Source organism: Aspergillus stella-maris (assembly GCF_047715825.1).
Source record: "Aspergillus stella-maris strain CBS 113639 unplaced genomic scaffold BDV14scaffold_53, whole genome shotgun sequence".
Lineage (NCBI taxonomy): Eukaryota > Fungi > Ascomycota > Eurotiomycetes > Eurotiales > Aspergillaceae > Aspergillus > Aspergillus stella-maris.
In genome coordinates this window covers 176,715-196,339 of record NW_027396847.1, presented here as the reverse complement: position 1 = coordinate 196,339, position 19,625 = coordinate 176,715, and the positions used below count along the sequence as shown (strand labels likewise).

Here is a 19,625-nt window from a genome sequence, read left to right as displayed (position 1 = left end):
TCATTCCTCCTTATCCCCTCTGCCGAGATTCACAACGAGAGTACGACCTGGGGCCCTTCTCCCATGTCCTTCGACCCTGCGCGTTTCATACAGGGTAAGTCCAGGTTCTCGACACGCCGCATATAGAGTGTTTGGTAGCGGTGCATCCATGTTTCCGGGTCGGCACTTCGCGATGAACGAAATTACAATGGTTCTGGTGATAATTGTTTGTCGGTTTGAGCTCCGTCCCAGGGCAGGCGAGTGGAGAATACCAAAATGTTGGCTGCATGTACCGACTTCAATCTTGACGCCTATCGAGGATATTGACATTTGATATGGATGTTGTTCCTCGGACAGGTGGTGCTTCTTATTTCCCTTGTCCTGATCTCATCTCCCTTATATCTCTTCCTATTCTGGTTCTATCATCTCATATATCTCATCTTTAACAGCCACTTACATGTGGGTGTATTCGGACAGCTGAAACGTGCAGAGGGAGGGTTAGTTGAAGATATGATGGTTGCAGGCAACGACCAAATTGATGAGAAAGACTTTATATATACCCACATGTGCGTGAAAAGGTCTTTTCTCAAAAGAATATATGCAGCGGCTTTGCAGGAGCCGGTCTGAACCCACTAAATATGGTAATATTAGAGAAAATAAAGCAGTGAACTAACTCGGCTAAATACCGGTTGCTCCCCTGATATTCTCAGCCATCATCACCCACCTCACCCAACTCACCTAAGACTTAGTGTCTCTCACCCCTAAAAGCAGCAACAAGTGCAGGACTCGATTTACTTCTGACCGCGTTGATAATAGTGGCTTAAGTACGGCTGAGCGGACGGGAAGCCCTGTTCTCCACACCCTGTGGTCGTATCTACTAGACTATTTGATAGGAATGGTGTTATACTGCAATATCGTGTACGTAGCAGTGTGAAGATTGGCCTCGCATGAGGTGGGTGGATGAGATCCATACTTATCATGGTTCAGTGACAAATTCGTTATGGGATATCTCTTAGAGTCATGCCCGGCATATGTAAATAATTAGATAACTTGGTATCCACCGCGTATTACCATATTTCCCGCTGATGTATAATCTCGAACAAGATATATATTCGGGCGCCAGATGAAGCGGGTGAGAACTTGAACGGGGCCACTTGATTTCTCTACCAGGTAGTGTTGAGGATATCTAATCAACTGTAATTGACTGTAAGCCCCCCTCTGCGCACAATATCAACCCACCCCCCTGAATCAGGAACAGTCGAATATGAGCGGGAGCGTCAGAGCAGGACTTCGACCTGGAGATCTCAAGTGGGTCTCTGGGTGTATAAAGCAATGGACCCTGGCCGAGAACCTAGACTGACCCAATTAGGGCTGCCCCGCTATACCTAAGAACATATTGCATATTCGCGAACTGCAATGCAATAGGTCTCTTGACGAAGATCATAAGCTAATATTCCTTGAGTAAATACATCCTCTAGTAGTCGGCGCCTACCATCCCTAGAAGTATGATTGGAACCGGCACCTAGTGTAAAAGATATACCTATCCTTGACAGCCTATCACTTAGCGCCTGGCTCCCGTCTGCGGCGTCGGCCACGCCATGAACTGCACTACGTTTGGGCCGGCAGTAAGTTTTAGGATGCGGTGCAGGCGCTTATCAGGTGTCTATGTTTAGATCAACAGCGATAGATATCGGGCTCCTCGGACTCGTCACCGGCGCGCCTACGTATAATAACTGGGAAAATGCGCCTCGCAAGGACGCCAACGTGAAATGTTTGATATAAATTCCACCTGCGTTCCCATCATGGACTCGGACACGACACATGAGAATGGCACGATAATACCACTGCCAGAGCCTCTACCATGGAAACCCTCCTCACACCCGCCCCTCTCGCCCTCCCCACTCCGCATCCTCATCCAAACAATAACACATCTGATCCCGTCTGATGAGCTCCCTGAATTGATTCACCCACATAGCAACCCCTACGGCGTCAAGATAAACTCCATGCTCAATCGCATCTGTCAACTGACTTGGGGCTGTGCCTGGGAACCTGGGGTACACCGGTGGTACGGCTACGGAGACGACGAATTCGGCTATAACAACCGCCTATGCTTCTTCGTAGTCGATGCCGGAACAACAGATAATGACTAGGATGTGCCAGTCCGAGCTTATAATTGGGATGGAGAGGAGTTGCACGTGCTGCTTTCTTACATTTCTTCTTCCATAAAGAACGAACTACAATGCTAACCAAGCTCATAGCAAGCCACAGAACTCCAAGACGAAGCAATCCAAGACAATCTCAAAGAAGTACCATTCACACCACCACTCCCCTCGCCACGAAAGCAGTATCCCGTCGCGCGAGGTGGGATGGATCAAGGAGCACCCGGGGGATATGAAGTGGTTGAAGGTGAAACTTCGGCCGAGGGAGTTGGAGGAGGTAGGGCTGGATTTGGAGGAGGTTGTTAGGAGGCAGGGGGGGCGGATTACGTCGGGGTTTGTCTGAGGAGACATAGGATGCAGTTGAGAAGTTTGACTCAAGATACTAGAGTATGTCGATGTAGGTTTTTTAGTACTCCTTATTATGCATGGCCTCCACGACATTTATTCTGAGCTGAGCTTATGCTGCGTTCAGCCCTAACTCCTATGCATTGTTTGAACTGATATTCGCCACAATTCAACGAGTAAACAAATGGATCAATAGTCGGTGAAAGGACCGTAATAGAAGCTTTCAGACTTATATATTCCATATGCCCTCATCAGTAGTACCTTGAACATAGCTGTAAGCCTCTTTGTACCCAGTAGTATGAAAGTGGGTCCTACCTTCGAGTCATCTCCAGAGCCGCCTCCGCCTCGATTGAAAAAACCATGACTCCCAGCTTACCAAGACAAACCGCATGAATCATATTGACTCACTACCTCCTACAACTACTCTTTCCAAACCACTCACTTAATCCATTAATCCGCCCTCTTGAACCCGCCCAAAATTTCACCCCTCACCCCACGCCGCCCTCTCCGCCTCCCGCTCCTCACCCTCCGAAGCTCCCCGCACCACCAAACACCCACAATCACTCCAATCTCAGTCGCAGTCGCAACCTACCACCAAACCCACAAAAGAATGCCCGGCGGCGGCAAGAGCGGCGGTCGCGACCGCAAACCGCCCACGCGCGAAGTCACTGTTTCAAAAGCACTAAGTTTTCTCCTCAGACATGGAGCCGAGAAGGAGGGACTTAAGATTGATGCGCGGGGGTATGCTAATGTTGCGGATGTGGTACGTCTCTTACAATTAATCTCACAAACAAACTGCTTAGTTGGTGGAGGAGGCGAGCACTTGGTTAACGCGTTCTGAATGTAATCGTGCAGCTCGCATGGCGCAAACTCAAGAGTCTCAAAGTGACGTTCCCTGAGATAATCAGTGCCGTCGAGACGTCGGATAAGAAGCGCTTTGCGCTTTGCTATTTCCCTCCCTCTACGGCCGAACAACCTCAACTTGCCTCGGAACCCGAACCCACCCCCGAAGCAGAATCCGAATCCGCCGCCCAAACAACAGCCACAGCCCTCCAATCCACATCCACAGACAGCGACGCAACGCACTACCTCATCCGCGCGACACAAGGCCACAGCATTAAATCCGTTGAGGCGGAGTCCGGTCTTCTCGAGAAATTATCTCTTGACCAGCCGGAGAAACTTCCTGAGACTGTTGTGCATGGGACGTACCACTCTACATGGCCGGTTATACTGAAGAGCGGTGGACTGAGGGCTATGGGACGGAACCATGCGCATTTCGCGACGGGGCCGAATTTAAATGATGTTTTGGGTTCAATCTCTCAGTCGACAGGTGATGGCGATGACAAGGGGAAAGAGAAAGAAACCGGAGGCTCAGGACCCGGTTCCGCGGGCAAGGTCATATCCGGTATGCGCGGTGACGCACAGGTTCTTATCTACATTGATATTAAGAGGGCTCTTGCTGGTGGCGTTCCATTCTGGAGGAGCGAGAATGGGGTTATTCTTTCTGAGGGGGTTAGCTCTGATATTGGTGCGGGACCCGATGGAGGCGGTGTCATTCCCGTTGAGTACTTTGATGTTGTTGTGGAAAGGAAGAGAGGGTTTGGGAAGATTTGGGAGAATGGGAGGGTGTTGCAGGAGTTGCCGGAGGAGTTGACGAGGAGGGGGAATCCGAAGGGGAGGGGGAAGAAGTAGACTTACCTACTTAATCAGGTCATACTACTCCATAGCCCGACGCTATATTCAATGGATGAAACAATACCGAGAGCAATTCAATTGCAGGTATCACATCAAATCGCAAATGTAACGATACTATATACAATGAAAGAAATAACCAACTCCCTCTGTTCTAGAGCATCATTTAGGTGCCTGCACCAACTTCACATCATAGTTCAGCTCGAGCCCAGCCTGGTGGTCATTCTTCCTCTCGACGAAATCAACGACAAGCGAGTCCTTCACCGCGAACACCGAGTCATTCGTCAGGTACGGGTCCTTCGCATCGAAGATCTGTGTTGTGAGGGGCTTGTAGCCGTCGTATGTAGCCTGCAAAACACACATTAGTCACGACTTCCATAACAAGGAAGGAAAGGAGGAGGTTCATACGATAATATGAATATGCGCCGGCCTAAACGGATGCCTATCCATCATCTTAAGCACCTTCCCCGCAGGCCCATCATCCGGCACCGGATAAGGCGTCGGCCGCAGACAATAAAACGAGTATCGACCCTCTTCATCCGTCTTAAACTTTCCACGGAGATTGAACTCCTCCTGGTCCGCATCCTGCTGCTCATACAACCCGTTCGTAGAAGCCTGCCAGACTTCGACCACTGCGCCGACGAGCGGCTTCTTCGTTACAAAGTCCATGACCTGCCCGTGCATAAATGTCATTTCACCCTTTGGCGAGGGCGGCTTCGGTGCGGTGCGCACGATGTTATCGCCGTTGTTGCGGAAGGGGGTATCGGCGCGGAAGAAGGGGCCTAGGATTGCGGTTGCGGTTGGGGCGTCGGTTGCTTCGTCTGCTAGTTTGAATGTGATTTCGTCGACTAGTCTATACCGGATCATTAGTATTATCGCCTCATTGAAACGGTATAGCAGTGATATTGTGTAACGTACGACTCCAACCCGATAACGTCGCAAAGTAACTGTCCCTCATTCCGCTTCGCATCGCTCATCTGCCCCGCCCAGTTAATGAGCTGCACGCCAGCCATCCACTCGTCGACCGTGAGCTCGTTCTCGCGCGCAAAGTCGTGTACGTGTCGTATGAGCGAGGACATGAGCTGTCGGAACCGCGGGTTGACATTCTCGCCCATGGCGTTAACGACATTGTCCGTGAAGTTGGGGTCGAAGCGGTGGGTTGCCATTTTGCTGGTTAATTTATCACCGACCGGCTTTGAAGATAAGAAATGGTATAGAGAACACAGGGAGAGGAATTAAGAAAGAAAAGAAGCCCATCATCGCAGCTTCCGAAGACCTTATATACCAAGCTAGAACATCCAGCCTGCCAATCATGAAGAGGCCAATTCAGGCCACCCCCAGACTCCTCATTTTGGAAAGAGACCCCGCATTTAGTTGCGGTTCCTTTCGTCGGAAGCTTGCTAATAAGCTAGCAGTCGTATGACGGTTGAGGGGTGGAAGTTCAGTTCCGATGGTGAGTAGAAGGAGAGTGATGGGGTTGTCGATCCGAGCGTTCGGATCGGATAAGGACTGCGGATCTGGCCCGATTAGGTGCGAGCGGACCGCGATACTTCTGACCTACTATGAGCATTGATTCTCCGTTTACTCCGACGATGCATGGTTTTCCTAATGAGGAACAGTCTATTGCCTATGGTAGATAATCCAATTGCGATTATTTAATAGCTGCTTTTGACAAACTCGGCGATCGCTGTGCCAACTGATTCCGGAGCCTCGATGCAATGCCAGTGTCCAACCTGCTTGAGCACTTCCATTCTCTTGTTCGCACTCGAGACATTGTCAAAGATGTATTGACATCCCTCCAAGCTAGCCGACTTATCTTCCTCTCCAGCGATAAGCAAGAAGGGTACTTTGATGCTCGAATAGTCAATGGTAGGCGCGTTGGCGATGGCCTGGCATAGAGCCGCATAGCCCTTGTGGTTCTGTCCTAGCACGAGTTCGCGAATGAAAGATTTGGCTAGATCAGAGGCTGCTGATCCAGTCGCTTGGTATGGAATGGCGTTCGCCAGTGACTCCATGCCATCTGCAACAGTCAGTCGCTATCTTAGCTTCTTGCGCATGAGGCTTACCCTTCGCTGCAGTCTCACTGCGCTTCTGCATCACCGATGTCAAAGTTTCTGATGGGTGAGTTGGCCCAATCGCAACGATGCCCTTCACACGGTCTGCATGTTCAACCCCTAGGAGAGTTACTACTAGACCACCCATTGAGTGTCCGACCACCACTGCCTGAGGAACATTCAATGCGTCGAGCACCCCGATCACATCGGCAGCGATGGACGAGATCGAAACGGACTGGTCCGTGTAAGTCGAGCGACCGGAGCCATAGGTGTCGGCGGTAATGCAGCGATGCTGAGAGGTCAGGTATGGGATAATCGGGAAGTAGTAGTTCTGCGAGGACCCTAATCCATGGATGAAGAAGAATGTAAGGCCACCTGACGGAGCTCCATCGGGGTGCGAGTCTGCATAGTGCAGCTGGTGATTGTTGACTGAGACGAATGGCATCTTGATCTCGAGCTCGGATTGTTGTTCGCGACGTCGAGATTGAAGTTGCGGGGTGAAAGTTGGAGCTCAGAGCCCGCTAAGGTTGGATATCGACGTCATGTCCATCAGCCCACTCTTCTTCCGAACATTGAATGTAGCCTAACGCAAGGCTGATATGGGTATCGTGATAGCTTCACCATCGTCCCCAATAAGATCATGGTTCAACTCTGTTGTGGCCTTTAATCCGTTATTCCGTCGGATTGTGGGGTAACGAGGGGTCGACATATCCAAGCCGAAGGACCCGCTATCCGAACAATGCCCGCTGCTCCATCCGATCGGAATCCTGCAGAACGCTCGGCATATTATTGATGTCGGTGATATATATATATCCGCACGACGGACTTTCATGTCGCATCCAGTTGAGCCAGCTCCTCATCGAAGCTCGCACCAGGGTCAAATTCTGGCGCAAACTCCTCTAGCAGAATGGCCGTATCGTCTTGGAAGGAGTCAGTGCTCACGACTGTCGCGACTGCAACCTGTTCCAGGACAGCTTCAGTCTCTTTAATGACATCCTCGTCGTAAAAAGCCGAGCACTCGGAGAACTCATCCTCGTCTTGGGACTTGTACACCATGGGATGATTGCCCTCATCCTCAATCCCAGCCGTAGTCTCAGCTGCTTCCCCGAGAGCAACCAAAATAGTATCCAAATCCTCGTCTCCAAGAGTTGAATCATCATCATCATCATCTTCCCCTTCAAACTCAGTCGCAAACTCCGTCTCGCTCCCGAAATCGCCCCCAGTTTCAGTTTCACCCTCAGGCACCGTCACACTCTCAGTCTCATTCCCACTCGCTTGGCCCTCACTCTCAGTGTCCGGCTGCAAAGACGGCGTCTTCTTGATGAAGTTGAACAAGAGAGGCTGACTAGCAGGTACATTCGGTGCATTCGGATCTGGCAACCCTCGTTTCATGCGCTCCTCTCGCAGCCTCGCCTCCTTCTCGGCTTTCTTCTTCTTATCCTGCACGCGCTTCTTGTCTTTATCCCGCAACTTCTGCGCGCGGCGCTCGCGCTCCTCCTCACGCTCTATCCGGGCGATTTGCGATGCTGTGAATGTGAAGCGCTTGTTGCTGCGCTGGTACCGGCGGCGGACGGTGCGGGACTTTTCGAGTGTGATTCGTGGGTGGTCGCGGTCGGGAGGCATTGTTTATGTTGGTCGGATGAGCGATCTGAGCGAGGATAAAGGTAAGAGCGGGGTAGACATCGAGGTGGTAAGGATAAGCAGTATTGATATTTAGGGCTGTAAATACTAGGTATAACCGTAGGGCCTGCCTTGCGGTTGCCTAGGAACGTTTGCTGAAGATGGTGCTCGGATGTAAGTAAGTGCAAGCGCACTTATCTCCGGCACGTGACCTCAACCTATATAGTATGGCTTTGCCCTCTGCCTAGCTTGAACAGCGAATGCGGTAGGAGACATAACATGCTACTAGCTATCTGGGAGCGTTAGGGGGCTCAACTACGCATATACAGACGACGACTTCTCCGAAGGTTTCGTTTACTGTGATGTACATCAGGAGTTCGTTCTCTAAACACAGAGTATCAGGTCAATTTTGCCTCTTTCTGACCTACTCTCGAATTATAATATATACTGAAATTCTTTGTTCCGTGGGGTTCTCACCGCTCTAGGAACTAGACTGGCATACGCCCAAAGTCGGGTCATCCTCAAAAGGTTCACAATTCAGACCTTCACAACATGGAGGACAATATCCATCAGTACAACAAATATCTTGATCGACAATACATTCTTGGCATCTGCCCCTGTCCGGGTCAAGGCGGGTGGGCTCACATTGATACCCCTCGCAACAATCAGCGCAGCCCGGGATAAAACAGCAAGGCTCTTGGTCGCCAGGACAGTCTGGAATTATTTGGCAAGTGCCCATGTCTAGGTCACCTTGGCCAACCTCACAAGATAAGCCATCGCAACATTGGGGACAGTCCCCTGTAAAACAGCAAGTGTCTAGTTCATGCAGACATGATTGGCAAATGCCCCAATCAGGGTCATCATCTGTCTCACAACGGTAACCCTCACAGCATGAAGGACAAACCGGGGTCAGACAGCAATAGCCTTAGTCAGCAGAACAGTCATCTAAGTTATATGATCATATATTGATAGATAGACAAGTTAGTTTATCCATGCCCGAAGAGCTTATAGTAAAATAGACAAAGAATGAGAAGCTTGATGGGCAACCGCCACAAGTGAGCAGCTTTGCAATATTTCAGCAGGGTAGTAAACGTACCGTCTCTATCTTCCACTGTCTGATTTTGCCTTGTAAGTAAGGCGAGCTGGGAAGCCACTGGGCGTTTATTGTGCCCGTGCAAGGCTGATGTTGTTAATATTGCCAGGGAAGAGGGCAGGGCGAGGGTGGCTAGAATCAAGCTGGAAAGCATCGTGGCATTCGTATGAATTAACAATAAGATATATAGCAACTCCTCGAGACAGATATATGGGGGAGCGTGAAGTAGAACGGAGAGTGCTCTACTTCTTGGTGTGATCTCGTCGCGGACTAGGTCAAGTTAAGGATGAGGTAGGACTCGGTTATTCTGGGTGACTTGGGCCCTTAATGAGCTAGCTTGGGACATCTTTGCATCATAGATTACGAACGCAGAGCAACTTGCCCTGGGGTAAGTGGCATGCAGCTGAAGACATCAAGGTTAAGCTTTATTCAGCCTTGCGGCGAGTGTTCAAGTCAACCCTGTACCTTATCGATAAGCCAGCACGCTAAACTTCTTTATTTGGGAGTGCCCCGCATCTTATTTGCCTGAGGCCACAATATCGTCATCAGAATTGTCGGGCTTGTGATTGCAGCTACCATTTCCTGATTCAATACAGGTCTCCAACCGTCCTTAATCAACGTCAATTGCCATATAAGACTGTAAATATGAAGCTCGTTAAGAACAAGATCGAGTACGGCGGCGGCGGCAGCGTCTCCCTCATCCCCGAGGAACCCGAGGACATGGTACGTCACCCCGCCATACACACAGCACACCACAGCAAAACAGCTATACTAACTGCACCAGTGGCACGCATACAACCTCATAGTCCCCGGCGACCTCCTCTACGCCACAGCAATCCGCCGCGTAACAACAACAGCCGCATCAACCGGTTCAACAAGCTCGCAGCGCGTGCGCCTAACACTCGAGATCCGCGTCAAGAACCTCGACTTTGACCCCCAAAACTCCCAGCTCCATGTGAGCGGGCAGATTATGAACGAGACACCGCATACAAAGATTGGACAGCATCATACACTTGACCTTGAACTGAATCGGCAATTTACACTTGAGAAGGGATCTGGACCTGATGGGGAGGGGAGCGGATGGGATAGTGTTGCTGTTGAGGCGTTGAAGGATGCGGTTGATGAGGGTGGAAACCGGAAGGCCGAGGCCGTTGCTGTTGTTATGCAGGAGGGGCTGGCGCATATTTGCTTTATTGGACAGTTCCGGACGGTGCTGAAGCAGAAGATTGAGATGTCTGTTCCGAGGAAGAGAGCGGCGGGGAGCGATCATGATAAGGTGAGTCAACATGCTATATCTTACCATGCCATTATAAGGAAACATGATACTGACTGCAACAGACGATGACGAAGTTCTACCAAACAACTCTCGACACTCTCCTCCGCCACCTCGAATTCAATACCAGCTCAACATCAATGTCCACCAATGACCCCGTGCGCCCCGTCCTCCTCGCCTCTCCCGGCTTCACAGCAACCTCCTTCCAAAAACACATCCAGTCCGTCGCAAATACAACCACACCGGCCCTCAAACGTCTTCTTCCCTCCGTTGTCGTCGTTCACTCCGCCTCCGGATACCTACACTCCCTGACAGAGGTTCTACAATCGCCTACAGTAAAAGCCCTTCTCAGCGATACAAAGCACGCACGTGAAACGAAGCTCATGGATGACTTCAACGAGCAATTACGTAAAGAGACGAACAAGGCTACATATGGGCCACGAGAGGTCGAGAATGCGGTGGATCAAGGTGCTGTTGGGCGCGGCGGTGGTGTGCTGATCATCTCGAATAAGCTGTTCCGGTCTCAGGATGTAGCAGAGCGAAAACGGTGGGTTGCGCTTGTGGACCGCGTGAGAGATGTTGAGGGAGGTGAAGTGAGGGTTCTGAGCTCAGAGCATGAGAGTGGGAAGAGATTGGATGGGTTAGGAGGAATTGCTGCGCTCTTGACGTTTCCTATCAGCGATGAGGATTTGGAGGACGATAGTGAATGATTCCAATAGATCTAGACGACCCAAAATACAATACCATATACGTGGAATCACTTATTCAAGACCATCCTTCTATGCCAGAGAACCAACTTGAATCTCTCGCAATTTGAACATAGCCCTTTCGTGCAGGCGAAGTGCTCTTATACTTCGCCCTGCATGTTCAGTTCCTGGTTGCCGGGCCTACCAGACTATTTTCCCAAAACGGCTTAGTGCACCATCAGTCTCTCCGCGGGCCAAGACCGGAGTTCTTATCGATTGCATTGCCATCAGTCGCCTCCTCCGAGCCCTCTTATTACTACGAAACTCTGCTCTCACGCGACATTGACAGTGGGATCATACGGCATGGATCTTGCGGGTGATGCTGATAGCTACTAATCTCATAGCTGCCGGTTCTCGACCTTGAAGAATCGCCGAACCGGTCTCGCCACCGCGATGGCCGCCGCAACGGATTGTATCGTGCTCTCCTCGTCGCCAGAGCACGGTACAATTTGCCCGTCCTTGGTTGCAGAAAAGAGACCAGAAGAGGGGTCACCATGTGCTGTTGCAGAATTGCAACCCGTTATACCCACGAAGTCTCGACCCCCGACGCGCTCACGGTTCTTCGCCACGCCCGATCTCAAATCTACGAAGACGAAAGCCACACGAAAAGCGAAGCCGACGCCAGCGGAGCCGAGCGGAGATATCTCGAAGGAGAAACCGGTGCGCAGGAAGAGGAACTCCAATGACGAGGCACAGGTAGAGTCGCAGGACTTAGACCCGGAGACCTCAGAAAACAAGGAGAATGCGACGACAAAGCCCAAGCGGACGAGGAAGAAACAAGGGGATGCTGTCGGTGGTGGTGAGAAGTTGAAGAACAAGACGATTACCGGGAAAGTTACGAAGTCTGGGACTGCGAAGTCGGGGAAGGCTAGCGTGAAGTTGGTTGAGGGCGAGTCACCGCCGAAGAAGACTGTATGCGATGAAAGTGCCGAGAAGGATGAGTGCGGGGAGGACTTACAACTCGAGCAAGCTGTGAAACGGAGACTGGATTGGACCCCGACAAAGGCGACCGCCAAGTCAGGTACGGAACTGGAGGACGGGAGTGATACCGAGGGTGGACGGAGTGGAATTGGCTCGATATTGTCTAGGTACGGGTATGTTAGTTCCTCCACCACGGCGAATCGGAGTCAGACGCTTTTAGATGAAGGTCCTACAAAGCGTCGACGGATTGAGGTATGCTGCCGAACGTTCCTCTCCATTCCAACGCCTGGCTAGTACTAATAGTCACAATAGCTCGTAGATCCTAGGGTACTGCCTACAAAACCCAAAGCGCTCAGTGACGAATCGACAGAGATCAGCGAGGAAGATGCGCAGCAACCCATAACATCCAAAGTCACCAAGAAGCCGAAACCGCGAGCTAAGCGCATCACGACCCTCACCGGACGGATGACAGCTCTGTACCAGAAGTCGACAAGTCCAGATTCCGAAACTCAGGGAACCCTTCCTCTTTTTGAGGACTCAGCTGCAACGAAGCCCAAGGCGCGCAAACCTAAGAAGAAGGCCGACGAAAACTCAGGGTTCAAATTTCCACCGACCATCGTGCTTCCTCCCGACGCTGCAGTCAAGTCATTAGATCAACAGGACCTTGTTTTTGGGACCTGTAGCCAGCTTGAGCGAGAAGACTCTCCGACATTATTGAGAGATATGCAGACGGCGCTGCGGGAGTCGGAAATGTCAGCCGCTTCTTCATTTTGCTCGAATCAATCTTCGGGGTTTGCACGGTCATCTACCGCCATCTCGCGGTTAGCACCCAAGAAAAATTTGTGGTCAGTTGCAGCTAGGGATTCTGAGGGAGCGGTCGTTGACGTCGAGGTTATCAATCTCATTGATTCACCTGAAGCGCCAAAAGCCATTCCTCCACCTGTTGAGGCTGTTAAGGAAATGGGAGATGAGCAGAGAGACGCGGGTGAAGCCAGAATTTCTGGCATTGCGCCATCGACCGGGACCTTGAGTTTGGGGAGCAACCCTGTCAATGAAGACCTTTCTTCGACTTCACAAACAGTGGAACCAGCAGCGGTCGAGAAGCCAATGGCTTTACCGAAGAAACCGATGCCTCACTACCAGGGCAAAACAGATCTTGAACTAGCAAAAGAGATCAAAAGATATGGACTGAAGGCGATAAAAAGCCGCATGGCTATGATTGCGGTTCTTGAGAGATGCTGGGTAGCGAAGCATGGTCCAGTCGACACACCCGATACCGAAGTGTCTCAACGCGAACAAACAACCTCGACGGCACCTGCTGCCTCTCAAACGCAGCAGGCCGACAAGGAGCCCGAGAAGCCTAAAGCAACTTCTCAACGGAAACCGAAAGTTCAGTCTCAGGCCAAACCAAAGCCGTCCAAGACCACAAACGAGGTTATCGAAGCTACTGCTACAATTACGACAACGACCACAACGATAAAAGAAAATGTCGACCTCGACGAACAAATAACCTCAAGACCCTCTTCGAAAGAAGAGAGCCAGCCGACCCTGCAACCAGTACGAGCAGAGCGCAGCAGCCAACAACTTCCTAAACGCTCCTATATCGACGTGGAAGAAATCCAAGATTCCGAAGATGAGGACTTCCTTCCGTCTCCAACGAGTATCCTGAATCAGTTCCTGGAAATATCGCCGCAGAAGAAATCCCCCGGCAAGAAACAGAAGCCTCAACAAATATCCACATTCACAATCCCGTCAAGTCCAAGTCAAAGTCCTTTAAGAAAAGTCCCCTCTCCGCAACCGCAATCAAACAAGGTCAAAAAACCACAACCAAGATCGAAATCAAAACCAAAAACACCCCGCACCACAACCTCAACAACCACCAAAGAGCCCTCAGATACAAATCTCCCCTCCCTGTCCACGCAAATCACGAACGCCGTCCGCGCGCAACCGCGCCAGGGCCAAAGCCCCTCTGGCAAACTCAATAGACCAAGCTGGCATGAGAAAATCCTCATGTATGATCCTATCTACCTGGAGGATTTCACGGCTTGGCTTAATTCAGAGGGGCTGGGGCTTGTCGATGAGGATCGCGAGGTTGGGACGGGGTTTGTGAGGGAGTGGTGTGAGGGGAAGGGGATTTGTTGTTGTTTTAGGGCTAAGAGAAATGGTGGACACCATTGAACACCCTTGGTGGTGTTGTTGCTTGATCTTTAGCATTGGCTTGGTGTTTGTCATTTGGTTTAGGGCTTTTTTTTTCTGGGTTGGTATTTTGCATATTTGGCGTTTGTTTTGTATGGTGTACATATACTTGGGATACTCTATTTAAACAACTGTGTACTATGAAAATTCTCTTCGGTGTGATCTTGATTATAGATCAATATGATACATACAATACATAAACCACCCCCAACGCCATACCATGCAAGTACAATACCTACCTAATATACAGCTCCTTCCGAATGAAACCATAGGTAGGTGTTCAAGCCCACCTCCGCGCATCAAACACCCTCTCATCCCCACCACCACAGCCTACCCACCTCGGCATCGGCACATCCCTACAACCCGCAGAACCACCGCCATACCCAAACCCAGGCTTCGGCGTATCATACGTCTTCGCGCCCGCCCCCCTCGGCGCAAACATAATCTCGTCTTCGACCGCGCGCATCGGGACGTTAGTAGGTTGAGCCCACTCGGGTAATGTCCAAGGCGCGGTGCTCATATCGTGATTATGCCGCGTGGGACGGAACGTTGTATACGGATTCAAACCGGCGCGGGAGCGGACGAGGTCTGGGTTGTGCTTTTTTGAGGTGTGCATGGTGTGATTGTTCCAGGTGTGTACGTCTGGTGCTATGGATGTTGTTTGGCGGTGCGGTTTTTGAGGTCGAGGTTGGTTGCTCTGGATGTTTAACCCCTCTAGGCCCTGTGAGAGTTCGGCGATGCGGTCTTGGAGGTGTGGTTTGTTGACGGTAACGGTGGCGGTGGCTGGTATAGGAACGCGTGGTGTGTAGGTAGGTTTTGTGTCCCTTATTGCTGATAGTGTGCTGGCTTGTTTCCAGGAGGAATTGACGTTTCCTGTTGCCGGTTGGAAGGGAGACATTTTGACGGTCGTGGTCAAGATCAGATCAATGGACTTCGCTGGCTCGACTCAATTCAACTCGCAGGTCTTACAAGGTGTAACCGGGTTAGTTTCTTGATTGAAGAATCTATTTGGTGGTTAGACAGACTACTTCGCTGTGTGGCGCTGCGATTGAGTGCGAGAGTGATCGAGTCAGCGGTCACTGATGAGGAACGTAGACTGGATCGGGAGCTCTGGGTGGTTATATGGGCATCCTTCGGGCATAAAGGCGTTGATGGTTCCCATTGTCTGAACCGTGTAAACAGAGCAGAGACAAAGCCGGTTGGTGTGAACTGTCATTGAGAGTGTATGAAGAGACAGGGGTGAATTGGCTGGGATGGCGGTTAACTGCGGACTGCTTTGTCTGGTGTCAGTGGTTGACACTATGAGCATTGTCGAGCTTGATCTTTGGGGAGGACAAGCTGATTGAGGTTGTTGTTTCTGTCTATCGTGCGGTGAGACGAGGGATAATGTGGTTGTGCTTGATGAGGGATAAAGGCGTTTTTGGGGAAAGACAAGACGAACCTGCTCTTTGTGGGTTTGAGAAGAGTATCGGGGTGAAACATCCCGCACAATAATCGAGGCGACAATACTAAGTAGTAACAGCGGATAATGAAAGTCTAAACATTGAAGTTGATTGAAATCTAGAACAAGATCCAGCAAGGGAAGTAGCACTGGGTGCTATGACCACTCCTGGGTAGCAAAAAGGAAAGAAGTGAAAGAAATCTAAGGTACATGTAAGATCAGTCACCAGAAACTGAATAGCTCCGACATGCGATATAAACAAAAGGGAGCCCAATCCGACAGATACATGCTGGCGTAGATTTGCCAGCGTCAAACTCCGCCCATGCCTGTTCCTGTGCACCAGACAAAACTATAAAAACATAAAAGTACCCCACAAGACAAAGACTGAATATGGCCAGGATATGAACGTTCCAAGATCAAACACTTGATAATAAGATCGATCGCAATGCAGTAGACTCGTAATTGTCGTCAAACGGAAACCTAGGCACCCGCAAAGTGATGAGCCATAACTCCGGTGAATAAACCAGCAGGGGTACTAGAACGAGGGTAAGAAAACAAAAGCCGTAGATAAGTTGAGGTTGAAGAAAAATTGGGGAGACCGTAAGCGGCGGAAAGTATTAGACAGCGAGGGTTATGGCATAAAGGATGCGGATGGTGCTCGAGAGGGAAGGCGACGAATTGCGAATGATGTTGGTCACTCGCATAGTGCTATCGGTAAAGCCTCCCGCTTACGGCAACGGTGTCGAAGATTATTTTGCTTTTGTATTTTTGAACGCCGCCGGACTGCAGCCAGGGCGTTAGGTTCTTGCACTGGCTGACATCAAACGTCTCCAGCTGAGTACAGCCATCTGCCACTGATTCAACGCCAGCTCCAGTAACGCGAACGCAGCCACGCACTGAGAGTCGTTTGAGATGTAGGAGATGGAGACCAATGCTGCGCAATGAGGGGTCGGATATGGCAGATCCGCAGAATGACATGTTGAGATACGTCAATTCAGAGCACTGCAAGGCAAGAACTTCCGTTGCTGTGTCTGACAAAGCGCAGCAGAACGACTGTGTGTGATGATTAGCAACCAGCAGTAGATGGGTAAAAAGATTTAGACGTACCAAGTCTAGCTCTTGCAAACCCTTTGCAGCATTGGTAAGGTAGACAATTGCATTATCAGTAAGATATGTGCAGTCCGCCAGGCAAAGCCTCCGCAGGTTAGTGAATTGGGCGTTGCCCCAGAACTGGAATCCATGATCGGTGATGGTGGTGCATCGCGTCAGATCCATCTCTTCGATTCTTGGCGCAGCATGAGATGCGATATGGTGCATCGATCTGTCCGTCACATGCTTGCAGTAAGACAGAGTCAACTTCCTGAGTTCTGGGCAGCCAAATACTGCAGAGCCCGTCGGCGTCAAAAAAGTAGGTTTCAAGGGGGGTTTGCCAGATTTCCCTGAATCCTCAGAAGGTTTGTATGGACCAGGGGTGGTCCAACCCAGAATACGAGCCAGAAGTGTGTCGCTGACTTTTCGACAGTTACTCAAATCCACTTCTTGCAGGCCATTGGCCTTTTGTGCCATCTCCAGGATGGCGGATGCGGTTACGTCCCAGACGCTCTTCATCTTCCAAGCCACGACGTTTGCGCCGCATGTGTTCACCAGGTTATTGAACCCTTCATCCGTGATATGGAAACAATTGCTGATATCAATGTAACGCGGCCTGTTGCCGATGAATGGACAGACAATCTTGGCTAGTACATCGTCGGTAAGACAGCGATTATAAACACTCAGGTCCAAATACTGAAGGAGATTTGTGGATGTGTTGAGAATTTCTGACCAATGGAGCGAAACACCACGGAGACGGAGAAGATCGTGCAGCTCAAGATATTGAAAGATTCGAACGAGTACAGTATCGGACAATATACCCTGGTTGTCGTTGCTGGGTTCGCGCCGCGTCTTTGGCACGACTGGCGTTGTCGGTGTGTCTGAAAGTGTACGAAATGAAGAGCTGCTCGACAAGGGTTCAGATGGTGTAGAGGGCCGCTGCTGGTCTTTAGTGGCTTCTTCCGGAGATATTGGTGCGACTGAGCCTCGCCGACTTCGCAGCCGAACATTATCTAGGCCAACGTTAAGAAAAGGGTCTGGGTCTGACGGTCGTAATACAGTATGATCATCCTTGCCAATAGGAGACCTCTGAGTACTATCCAGCTCTGTTTCAGTGAGCGTCAGAAGCGGCATTGATTGCCTCCGAGCAGACCTAATTTTGAAGCTCTCGTCTGAAGGACTGGATCCAACAGTGTCACCGGCCTCGGACATGACAACATCGCCATCGGATGCTGACTTGAGCCTCTCTTTGGCCGTCTTTTCTACCTGAAGACGAACATCTTGTGGACATTTAGCCCATAGTTCCGTCAGAACTTCACCGCTGATCATAAGACATTCCACGGCGTTGATCGAGCGGACGGTAGCGGTTCGGCGAGGCGCCAACGAGAGGCTCACAACTTCGCCAAAGTACTGCCCCTGTTTCAGACGCGCCTTCACCTCGAAGCCAGGATACTCGATAGTATTGGGCAGCGTACGGCCGGTTCGCGAGTCCTTCTTTTCGCTTAGAACTTCCACTTCACCGCGAACGATGAAATAGACTTCGCGTCCTTGAGAGTCTTGTTTGATTATGTCGGTGAAAGGTGGGAATGATCGAGGTTGCGCATTGAGGCCTAGGAAGTGTAGAATATCGGGCGGGAGGCCCGCAAAGAGGGGCAGCTCCTTGAGCAGCATGCGCACATTCACAAGGCCATTTGCCAGGGCACTTGAAGTTCCATCAGCCAGTCCCGGACTTGGGGATTTGCGTTTTTTGTTAACGAACTTTAGGCTTGCACCGTTCTGTTCAGTAAGCGAGAGATCTCTTAGGCGTTTAGCACCTCTGCGACCTGCCTCTATAAGATCGGTTGATGGTACTGAGGTCTCCTTCTTTTTCTTCTCTAGGATCATGAGGCGCTCTTGTGCCTCATCTCGGATAGCCCGCTCTACGTCGGGAAATCGAGGCAGGATTCTCCTGAAGTCTTCTTTGGTCAATACCACTAAAAGACACCTTGAACGGGCGATAATGGTCGCAGTTCGGGGGCGATCCATGAGGACGCCGATTTCGCCAAAGAAAGCGCCAGCCTCGAGTTCTGCATATATACTTTCTCCATCTCTTGAGGTGACCGAGACCGCGCCCCGTACCAGCCAGTATATTGCCTTTGCATCATCGCCCTCGGTCAAGATATAGTCGTTCGGGGCGCATAATTGTGGGCGCAAGTGCTGACCGACATCGACGAGGAACGATTCAGGCGTGGACTGGAACAGGGGAAACGAGCGCAATCGGTCGACGAGGTCTAGAGGCAGAGCTTGAATGTTGGACGAGGCCAATGGTGACGGGCGCACCGGGCGATTGGGGTTCGTGAGGGAATCGAATGAATGAATTAACGATACAGTGTCGGATACGGGTGTCATGGCTTTGGTTGAACCTCCGCCGGCCCTGCCATGACGCCGCATGATGGACGATTGTGATTGTTCGAGGGGGAGGAGTAGGACAGAGGGCTCAGGATCTCAGCTCTATGCCCGGAGCTGTAGCATAGAGTTCGTCGGAACCAGAGCAGATGGCCGATGACGTCGACGAAAATAGGAATGACGGGAGCTTCAGAGCAATCCCCAGTTCCACGGCGCGCGGGGGGAGGGTCAGTAGCGAGCAAACATTTGAGCTGCCGACCGGCGCCGTTGTTTGATAAGGGTGAAATTCGAGCTATCGGAGAGACGAGAAGCGAAGATGCAAGGCGAGTAGAGGACTAGAAGCAAGCATTCTGGGTTAGTAAGAGAGCTTGCGAAGGAGCAGTAAATTTGGTACGCAGAGCACGAGAGCTGGGCCAGACTGGGGATACCTCTGAGGCGGGGATCTCCCACGTCAAACGGCAGTGATTAATTTAATGCTGCCGAGCTCCACCGACAACTCTGGGCACTAGTATCCAACTGTGATCCGTGCGAGTCGAACTGAAGCCAACTTTGTAGACTGGACTTTGGTGTTCTTGAGTAGAGTGACTTTTTGGATTGTGCTGTTGATCAGTTTGTCGCAGCCGAGAACGATT

At 50.8% G+C, this 19,625-nt stretch overlaps 9 protein-coding genes across 9 annotated transcripts; 4 read left to right on the top strand and 5 right to left on the bottom strand.

The window, feature by feature from the left end:
* Positions 1 to 1,781: 1,781 nt before the first annotated feature.
* BDV14DRAFT_202970 (uncharacterized protein) lies at positions 1,782 to 2,129 on the top strand (the record flags this gene model as incomplete). The annotated part of the gene is made up of 1 exon (XM_073774174.1): positions 1,782 to 2,129. One exon carries the CDS (start codon positions 1,782 to 1,784, stop codon positions 2,127 to 2,129), a length of 348 nt encoding a protein of 115 aa, XP_073625278.1.
* A 964-nt stretch (positions 2,130 to 3,093) lies between these two features.
* On the top strand, positions 3,094 to 4,175 carry BDV14DRAFT_202969 (tRNA 2'-phosphotransferase; the record flags this gene model as incomplete). Its single annotated transcript, XM_073774173.1, has 2 exons — positions 3,094 to 3,246; positions 3,339 to 4,175. 2 exons carry the CDS (start codon positions 3,094 to 3,096, stop codon positions 4,173 to 4,175), a joined length of 990 nt encoding a protein of 329 aa, XP_073625277.1.
* Positions 4,176 to 4,256: 81 nt separating this feature from the next.
* Positions 4,257 to 5,421, bottom strand: BDV14DRAFT_109799 (intradiol ring-cleavage dioxygenase). The gene is made up of 3 exons (XM_073765654.1): positions 5,094 to 5,421; positions 4,584 to 5,028; positions 4,257 to 4,523 (listed from the first exon to the last, which is right to left on the bottom strand). Exons 1-3 carry the CDS (start codon positions 5,339 to 5,341, stop codon positions 4,338 to 4,340), a joined length of 879 nt encoding a protein of 292 aa, XP_073625276.1. The 5' UTR covers positions 5,342 to 5,421; the 3' UTR covers positions 4,257 to 4,337.
* A 409-nt stretch (positions 5,422 to 5,830) lies between these two features.
* On the bottom strand, positions 5,831 to 7,852 carry BDV14DRAFT_191693 (alpha/beta fold hydrolase; the record flags this gene model as incomplete). The annotated part of the gene is made up of 3 exons (XM_073771524.1): positions 5,831 to 6,195; positions 6,242 to 6,658; positions 7,102 to 7,852. The coding sequence occupies 3 exons, from the start codon at positions 7,850 to 7,852 to the stop codon at positions 5,831 to 5,833; spliced, it is 1,533 nt and encodes a 510-aa protein (XP_073625275.1).
* Positions 7,853 to 8,116: 264 nt separating this feature from the next.
* BDV14DRAFT_178758 (uncharacterized protein) lies at positions 8,117 to 8,599 on the bottom strand. Its single transcript, XM_073769633.1, has one exon. The coding sequence runs from the start codon at positions 8,586 to 8,588 to the stop codon at positions 8,331 to 8,333; it is 258 nt and encodes an 85-aa protein (XP_073625274.1). The 5' UTR covers positions 8,589 to 8,599; the 3' UTR covers positions 8,117 to 8,330.
* Positions 8,600 to 9,531: 932 nt separating this feature from the next.
* On the top strand, positions 9,532 to 11,012 carry BDV14DRAFT_109785 (putative translation factor pelota). The gene is made up of 3 exons (XM_073765653.1): positions 9,532 to 9,665; positions 9,727 to 10,218; positions 10,281 to 11,012. The coding sequence occupies exons 1-3, from the start codon at positions 9,588 to 9,590 to the stop codon at positions 10,923 to 10,925; spliced, it is 1,215 nt and encodes a 404-aa protein (XP_073625273.1). The 5' UTR covers positions 9,532 to 9,587; the 3' UTR covers positions 10,926 to 11,012.
* A 196-nt stretch (positions 11,013 to 11,208) lies between these two features.
* Positions 11,209 to 14,235, top strand: slx4. Its single transcript, XM_073765652.1, has 2 exons — positions 11,209 to 12,134; positions 12,195 to 14,235. Exons 1-2 carry the CDS (start codon positions 11,355 to 11,357, stop codon positions 14,058 to 14,060), a joined length of 2,646 nt encoding a protein of 881 aa, XP_073625272.1. The 5' UTR covers positions 11,209 to 11,354; the 3' UTR covers positions 14,061 to 14,235.
* A 123-nt stretch (positions 14,236 to 14,358) lies between these two features.
* Positions 14,359 to 14,976, bottom strand: BDV14DRAFT_202963 (uncharacterized protein; the record flags this gene model as incomplete). Its single annotated transcript, XM_073774172.1, has 1 exon — positions 14,359 to 14,976. The coding sequence occupies one exon, from the start codon at positions 14,974 to 14,976 to the stop codon at positions 14,359 to 14,361; it is 618 nt and encodes a 205-aa protein (XP_073625271.1).
* Positions 14,977 to 15,661: 685 nt separating this feature from the next.
* BDV14DRAFT_109774 (cyclic nucleotide-binding domain protein) lies at positions 15,662 to 19,362 on the bottom strand. Its single transcript, XM_073765651.1, has 2 exons — positions 16,627 to 19,362; positions 15,662 to 16,572 (listed from the first exon to the last, which is right to left on the bottom strand). Exons 1-2 carry the CDS (start codon positions 19,036 to 19,038, stop codon positions 16,228 to 16,230), a joined length of 2,757 nt encoding a protein of 918 aa, XP_073625270.1. The 5' UTR covers positions 19,039 to 19,362; the 3' UTR covers positions 15,662 to 16,227.
* Positions 19,363 to 19,625: the final 263 nt, after the last annotated feature.